General features: G+C 48.2%; 1 protein-coding gene across 1 annotated transcript in view; it reads right to left on the reverse strand.

The window, feature by feature from the left end:
• Positions 1-460: 460 nt before the first annotated feature.
• The window catches only part of pcdh2ac (protocadherin 2 alpha c), a 33,089-nt gene continuing 24,761 nt past the window's right edge, over positions 461-8,788 (reverse strand). The window contains exon 4 of the mRNA XM_061234535.1: positions 461-3,546. Coding sequence (XP_061090519.1) covers positions 3,254-3,546 — 293 coding nt within the window. The 3' untranslated portion in view covers positions 461-3,253. The remainder of the gene's footprint in view (positions 3,547-8,788) is intronic.

Genomic DNA, 8,788 nt, shown 5'->3' on the forward strand with positions numbered 1-8,788 from the left:
TGTTCTGAGTAATTTCAGTCTCTGACCTCTCGCTGTGCTCCCCGACCCGTTAAATGCTCTGAAAGGGAGAGATTTCAGTCGAATGAATGGCTGAATAAGCAACATACAGAAGTCCTGCCATGTGTTTCTTCCACACATGAACTCAGCCTGCTGATTTCAGTAATCAGTTCTACCTAGAGGCCAGGCAACCCAGGTGAATGGAACAGAACACTGCGGAGGACTGTTACTTTCTGAACCTGGATTTTCCACCTGTGGCAACACAATGCACAAGCCTGGATCTATGTACGTACCTCACGGGTCCCCAACGTTTCGACCAAGAGAGACACTTGCCGCGGTAGTGACTGGCAATGTCATGGTGCACTAAATACTGTACGTATCATTTTAAAACACTATTTTAAAAGACAAAAAACACATTGGTACCACGAATGACCCGTGAACAAAAGCACAAGAGACGTTCTCGTAAGATATTTAAGAAAGAAAACTTTATTTGTGATTTATAAACAAAACACGTTACCACAGTATCCATTGAAATAAAAAAGTCACTACTACACCATTACAGAGGATGAGCAGGTGTACAATAAGGTTCAGCACAGAGCAGAGCTCCGTGGGACCATACACCACTAAACAAGCGTACACTACATATATACACCACATATACCTTTTTTTTTTTTTGCCATTTTCATTTTTTTTTCTTTTGTTCGTTTTTTATATTTTGTAAAGGGGGAAGGGGAGGATGTCTCTGCAGGGGAGCATACATAACTGGGTTTCACATTACAGTGTTAGTAAAATCATCATGTCAATGCCTAACACAAAAGTTATTCATTAATTTTTTTTTGTTCGTCCTGAAAACAAAAAATTGTTGTTTAAAAAAGAAAAAAGAAATAGGGAGATAATTGCAATTGAGGGCATCACACTATAGCATTACACATATCAATAAGGTTAGTTACAGTCAGTCTGGGACACACGTCAGAGCAGGAAACCCGTGTGCCACACAGACGTGGGTTGAGATTGTAGGCTCATGTATATTTCGTATGATTAATGAAGGAAAATAATACTAATAAAATCATAACTATCTATATATACATTTCTATACAATATGTGTTTCCTCTGATAAGTACATGCAACAGCCATTGATGTGACAGGATTGAGCGATTGAGTCTGAGTGTCTACAGACAGACAGGGAAGCCATCCAATAGCAGTGGAGCAGAAACGCAACTCCACCCCTTTGTGGGATTGGTCAGTTTATGCAGAACTCGATTAACTGGAAGGGTTGAGAATTCACAGGGGCAGACTCTGATGTTCCAAATGTAGCTACTTTTTTATCTGTTAATTTGTCAAACAGTCAACGCAGACTGCTGTTGTTCCTGAAGTAAGATAGCTGACCAAGCTGACTGAAAGCTTAAAAGTGATCATTTCTTAACTATAAAAGCCACATGTACAGTTACTTAGAATCTTCAGTTTGGCTGAAATTTGTCCCGTTTCTTCAACACAATGAGTTATTAATTAGTAAATTAGTGTTTAGACTGGCATCTTTAGTCTTTAATAACCCAAACGCAGCACATGTCTCATGTGAGTTTAAGGAAGAAACCACGTAGAGCCCGCCCCCAGTTACCTCCTAGCCAATTGGAGAAGAGAAAGCCCTCGCTTGCCTAATGCTGTTGTTTGGTCATTCTCAAAAGCAGAGAGTCATTGGCTAATTAGTGGATTAGCTCTCATAATAGAGTAAAAGACATTCCAGACTCAGGGCACAGGGCCCTTCCGCAGTCTGGGATGAAAGGAGAGAGCACACGGATCACTCCTTCCCCCTCTCTCAAAGCTAGCGCTGGGCAGCCAGAGCAGATGAGCCGTGATTGGTCAGTTTTGCAGTTTTCATATTAATTGGTTAAAAAAGCGAATATAGGTTTCAGTGAAGAGGCAGTGGTAGTCGATAAGTAAATTATCAAAAGCCAGGATGCTCAAGGTTAATTGTCGAGGACTCCTACATCAGGACATGGGGCAGGGGAGAGAGAGAGAGAGAGAGAGAGAGAGAGAGTCCCCTTGAACGTGTTAACTGTAAGAGCACCGAAAAGCGCACGAAGGAGAGAAGCTTTAACACTACGAAGCCAAGGACAACTACAAAACATTCAGAGCAGAACCGAAAAAAAAAAAAAAAACAGAATCAAAAAAATCAAAATAGAGAAACATTCCTGCTATATTACAAGACCCATACCACCCCCCCCCTCCGTCTATGCGCAGGCCGCCAAACCAACCCTCGCTCTACACGGGTCTGAGAGGAGAGCTCTCACACCGCTTCGTACGCCTCTAACTCTCTCTTTGGGTAGAAAAATATTTCTAAAGCTGGCCTCTCTCTCGCCCTCAGCCTGAGGGTGTCGGGGTGCGATGCTGGTAGGCGGGGCCTCCGGGGGAGGCCGCGTTTCGGACACCGGCGCGGTGGAGGGGCGGTGCCTCGGTGTGTCAGGCACAGTGGTTCTTGTGCAGACTGCCGTGCGTCACCACCCTCTCAGAACGTATATTAAAAAAAGTGTGCATGGCTGCGGCCTTCTCGTAGGTCGGGCCTGCGCTGCCATTCGATTCGTTCCCGCGCTGCGATTCGTTCACGCGCTGCGATTCGATTCGTTCACGCGCTGCGATTCGATTCATTCCTGCGCTGCGATTCGATTCGTTCCTGCGCTGCGATTCGATTCATTCCTGCTTTATTTACAAATGCTGCATGTGTCCTGCTTCCGTCTCCTTAGCAAATTAGTCACTTTTTTTTATATTTTATATTTTTTATATTTTATGTTTTGATTGATGTGAAACACCGAGGCAAGCGTGCAGCTCTTTGCCAAATGTGAGCGCTTCCTGTGCGGACAGGAAGAAAGTGAGCGGGAGGAGAGAGACAGAGGTGCCAACGTCAGGCCGGAAGGCGAGCCTCTCTGGGTCAGCGGTGGGGTTTTAGGGGAGGGGGCAGGGGGTATAGGAGGGGCAACATCTTAATGTGGAGCATCAAGAGGAAGCCCTCCTGGTAGAGAGGCAAGCCTTCTGTGACCGGCAGCCATTTTGTGGCAGATATTTCTGGAAGTATTTGGAATTGAACGCTGTTGCCCTGGGTTACCAATGAAGGGTGCTCTCCCTGCATTTACGTGTTTAGCATCTTATTTGATTATTCTCTCTCTCTTTACGTTTGTTTCTCTCTCTTTGTTCTCTTTTGTTTCGTTTTTTTTTGCTCTGCCGTTTGGTCTTTAGTTGGTAGCTCTGTTTTACGCGCCCCTCCCTACTCCTCTCCGTCATCCTTCCCCTTCTCCTTCTTCTCCTTTCCCTTCTTCTTCTTCTTCTTCTTCTTCTCCTCCTTCTTGCCGAAGGAGATGAAGTCTCCCTTGTCGTCGCCGTCGCCGGCGCCCTGGCGGATGGAGATGATGGCGGGCGAGCCGGGGATGATGAAGGCCTCCGGCACCTCGCCCGGCTTCAGGTGCTGCGGGGGGCCGGGGCCGGGACCGTAGCGGAAGTGCCAGCTGTTACTGTTCACCCCCGCGCCTACAGGGGGCGACACCTCGCCGCCCTCAGCGTCTGCAGAGAGAGAGACGCGCCGTTAGGAACCAGCATGGTCACCACAACAACCGTCACCAACATCATCATCATCATCATTGACATCATCCACATCATCAACATCATCATCTTTTGTCGTTGCAAAAAGCTGGGTCGTTCATTAACCATGTCAAAGGAAATGGTGTTATGCCTGTTAATAGAACAATTCAGCACAAAGAAACAGCACTGATATAAATCATCATCATCATAATCATCATCACCCTTTTGCAAAAAAACAAAAAAAACAAAACAGTGTTGTTCATTAACTGTGTCAAACAAAATGGAGTTCTGGCTATTAATAGAACGACTGAAGACAGATAAACAGCCCTCATATAAACTCAGATACCACAAACATACACCAGAAAGGCAGAGTGACAGACACACAGAGAGACAAACTGAAAAGAAATGAGTAAAAGGTCAAGAGGTCATTTCACTACCCAACCATCCAGGAAACGGATTTAACCCTCACATACAAAATGGAGGCGATGCGTATTCAACAACACGTTCGAATGCAATTCGAATCTTGCGAGTCGTTCATTCGCCCCGTAAGTTGTTGACATGCTCTTCTCCAGAACATGCTGTGGCTCAGGCTGCCATTAGCGTGGTCTGCGGGGCAGGGGACGTCCCTTGTAATGCGCCTAATCGCCGATGTTTACAGGCGCGGTTCTCGCGCACTACAGAGGGCGGACGGGGGAGACGGCGGCCGGCTCGCGGCGGTCCGATAAGCGGGCGAATCAAAGCCAGCGTCGCGCGGCCGTCCGGGGCGAGGCGATCGCGTTAGAGCCGCAGCGGGGGGGGGCGCACGGCCGCGGCTCCGCCCGAGACGCAGCGCCCCGGGGGCCGGCTGGGGGACCCGGGGAGGAGGGCTGAGAGAGGAAAGAGAGGACCTTTCGGCGGGGGAGCGAAATGTCAGAGCTGTTTACAGAGCGCTCCCAAAGCAATCGTTTGAAGATGACCGAGCTTTAAATCCGCCCTAATCTCCCAGTACAAGCGCTTTGTACAGCAACGGCACAGAGTTTCAGACCACTGCCAACTGGAGGGGGCTTACCCACCCACAGGCAAAAGTCATAAATCTCAATATATGGTGGGAAATGCATGATATATCAAATATATTGTGTATTTATGAAATTTATACATTTACATGTACTTCAATATATTTTAAAATATATGTATAAAATTATTGCTACTGTGCACATGTTCAAAATATTATGTTTAAGTATATGCAAATAGTAGCATGTACAAATATGCACATGTTTAATATTTAAACGTTTCTACAATATATATAATGTATGCATGAATATGATAAATAAATACATTTAATAAAAATCCATACAGTATTCCCATATATTTCTGTGAATAATTTCTCCATATGGGCAACCTGTTTGTCACTGCTCATGCTTGGTATCCTGGGTATCTCTGTTTCTGTCTCTCTCTCTCTCTCTCTCTCTCTCTCTGTCTCTGTTCCTCTGTATCTGTCTCTGTCTCTGTCTCTGTCTCTGTTCCTCTGTCTCTGTCTCTCTGTTCCTCTGTCTCTGTTCCTCTGTCTTTGTCTCTCTGTTCCTCTGTCTCTGTTCCTCTGTCTCTGTTCCTCTGTCTCTGTCTTTGTCTCTCTGTTCCTCTGTCTCTGTCTCTCTGTTCCTCTGTCTCTCTCTCTGTCTCTCTGTTCCTCTGTCTCTCTCTCTGTCTCTCTGTTCCTCTGTCTCTCTCTCTGTGTCTCTCTGTCTCTCTCTCTCTGTCTCTCTCTCTCTGTTTCTGGTTATCTCTCTCTCTCCCTCTCCATCTCTCAATTTTCCTCTCTCTCCCTCTCCATCTTTTTCTCCCTCTCTGCCTCTCTCTCTCTCTCTCAGTTAATCAATTGCTGGGAGCTCTGAGCACCTGCTCGTCAGTCAGTAGCTGATGTGATTAAGGAGATGAGAGATTGCGGGGAAGAAGACGGCAGACTGCTGCCACTGCCCCAGATCTCCAGCACGTCCACGTCTCGCCTAGACAGCCCAGCTTCAGCTCACCCCCCAGAAGAGCAGAACTACGCTTCTCACCGCTCAGAGAGGCCCTGTGGGCAACGCGTGTCCACATCCTGTGGAAGAGCTGTTTGGGGCCAAACGTAGATGTGTTCATTATTATTTAATGAGACCGTTTCTCATTAGCTACAGTGGACTCTGTGGTACTAGCAACTGAAACTATAGTACTGTATACTGGATGTGTGTGTGTGTGTGTGCTCTAACTCAGCTCACTTTCTTCAATGTTTATCTGTGAACAGCAGGAAAAAAAAGACTCTTTCAAAGGAGAATTAAGTCGATAAGGATATTTGGCCGGCGGGGACGAGTGCCTGCCAGGATGGTTTTGCGGTTTATGTTCAGTCATTAATAGTCAAATTCTTGGTCCTGCCCTAATATTTAGCCTCATGGTATTTACATATAGTTTCCCAGTTCATACAGCCCATCTATTCAACAACAGTGCCAGAGGGCTGTGTGGCATGAAGAGGAGGGGTGCTACCGTTACTCTTGTGTTTTTAGCTCGTCTGTGGAACCTCACCCACTTCTGAGTTTGCAGGGGAATGGTTGCCATGACAACATGCAGCTGTGTCTGTGGGGGCGGTACGATGTGCCATTATCCCTCTCTGTTCTCTTCTTCACCTCTCTCTCCATCTCTCTCCCTCTCTTCATCTCTCTCTATCTCTCTCCCTCTCTCCATCTCTCTTCATCTCTGTTCTTCATTTCTCTCTCCATCTCTCTCAATCTCTCTCCCTCTCTCTCTCCATCTCTCTCCATCTCTGTTCTCTTCTTCATCTGTCTCTCTATCTCTCTCCCTCTCTCCATCTCTGTTCTCTTCTTCATCTGTCTCTATCTCTCTCCCTCTCTTCGTCTCTCTCCATCTCTGTTCTCTTCTTCATCTGTCTCTCTATCTCTCTCCTTCTCTCCATCTCATCATCTCTCTCCCCCTCTCCCTCTCCATCTGTCTCTATCTCTCTCCCTCTTTCTGTCCCTCTCTTCACTTATCTCTCCCTAACTCCATCTCTCTCCTTCTCTCCCTCTCATCATCTCTCTTCCCCTCTCCCTCTCTCCATCTGTCTCTATCTCTCTCCCTCTCTCTGTCCCTCTCTTCACCTATCTCTCCCTAACTCCATCTCTCTCCTTCTCTCCATCTCATCATCTCTCCCCCCTCTCCCTCTCTCCATCTGTCTCTATCTCTCTCCCCTTCTCCTTCTCCCTCCACCTCTCTCCCTCTCAGCTGTGGCCACCACTCATTCATTATCACAGGGAATAATCCCTGTTTTCTGAATTAACAAAAGGGTGAGACACAGCTAACCGACTCCCGACTGCGTCCGGGACAGAGCGCGTGTGAATAAACACGAGATGCAGCGGCAAGAGAGTGAGTGAGTGAGTGAGTGAGTGAGTGAGTGAGTGAGTGAGTGAGTTAGTGAGTTAGTGAGTTAGTGAGTGAGTGAGTGAGTGAGTGAGTGAGTGAGTGACTGAATGCGTGAGTGAGTGATTGTGGCCTGGTTAAGTGGTAATGACTGGGACACGCAAGGTCGGTGGTTCTAACCCCGGTGTAGCCACAATAAGATCCGCACAGCCATTGGGCCCTTGAGCAAGGCCCATAACCCTGCATTGCTCCAGGAGTGGATTGTCTCCTGCTTAGTCTAATCAAATGTACGTCGCTCTGGATAAGAGCGTCTGCCAAATGACATGTAATGTAATGTAATGAGTGAATGAATGAATGAGTGAGGGCATCGGAGTTAGTGACTGAATGCGTGAGTGAGTGAGTGAGTGAGTGAGTGAGTAAATGAGTGAGTGAGTGAGTGAGTGAGTGAGTGAATGAGTAAATGAATGAGTGAGGGCATCAGAGTTAGTGACTGAAGGTGTGAGTGAGGGAGGAAGAGAGGGATAGTGACCCTGCCCTGTGACACAGGGACAGCTCCTGCAGGGGGGAGAACACTCTGGAACCTCACATCCCAGGCTTTCTAAAGACATCTACTAAAGCCCCTGGGGGATGTTGATGAGCACAGCTAAACACACTGTGATGTGGACAACACGGCACAACAGACACACATACTGTACATGCAATATGAAGAAGCGTCCAAAAAGTCATACAGCAATCAAAATGGCTGAAATGAGGAAGGGCTGGGGGTGTGGTGACTGACGGCCAGCGGCCCCTCGTTAGCGCCACAGCCGCGTTCATCCTCGCGGGATCGCATGACCGAGCCTCCGTCTCCTTCCTAAGCCGATTCTGAGGAAGGCTGTTCACTGGGACACTGTGTGGCGAGACCGACACGCATCGGCCAGGCAAGCACGCTAATGCGAGAGTCGCTGAGTCACAGCACCAACACGAGGGACCTGACCTCAGCCCCCCCTCAGAGGATTACACACTGCCCCCTGGCTACCGGCTGCTCAAACTGCAGCTAAGGTCCCTGCTCAACCGGTAAATGGTAGCTGGACCGCATTCATATCACGCTTTTATCCAAAGTGCTTTACAATGAATGCCTCTCATTCATCCATTGAACCCCCGGCTGACTGCCAGAAGACCGCTCTGACTTCCTGAGCTAGTGTCGCCCTCGAAAAAAACACAGATGAGCCTCGCTAACCTCAGAGTGGGGCGGAGCCTGCTCGTGATTAGCCGAGCCCCACAAACCGGTTGTCATTAGGACGGCGCCCTCTCTTCCAAAGGACCACCCCTACCATTATGTACACACCCAAAGAGTGACAGAGGGACAGACAGACAGGCAGAGACAGAGGGACAGATAGACAGACAGACAGTCAGGCAGAGACAGAGGGACAGATAGACAGACAGACAGACAGAGGGAGGGACAGACAGACAGGCAGAGAAGGAGGAATAGACAGACAGACAGGCAGAGACAGAGGAGAGACAGACAGACAGAGGAGAGACAGACAGACAGAGATGGAGGGACAGATAGACAGACAGGAGGTGCGGGTTTGTCAGGCAGCACACACAGCGCCGTGGGGCTCTACGGTGGAGTCTGCTATCGACCGCACCCCTCTCCTCACAGCCACCATCACACCGTCACACACAAAGCAAAATATCTCCCCCTCTCCCTCCCTCCCCTCCTCTCCCTCCTTCCTTTCCCGGTGAGGACGGTAACAAAGAGACAGGCCTCGCCTGGTGCAGACGAACACATCGCGATAGCTCTGGTCTGATTTGCCGATCGCTGTTGCAGTGCAAAAGTGCTCTCTCCCTTTTACCCCTGTCAGTCTCTCTCTCTCTCCTT

Source organism: Conger conger, chromosome 3 (assembly GCF_963514075.1).
Source record: "Conger conger chromosome 3, fConCon1.1, whole genome shotgun sequence".
Lineage (NCBI taxonomy): Eukaryota > Metazoa > Chordata > Actinopteri > Anguilliformes > Congridae > Conger > Conger conger.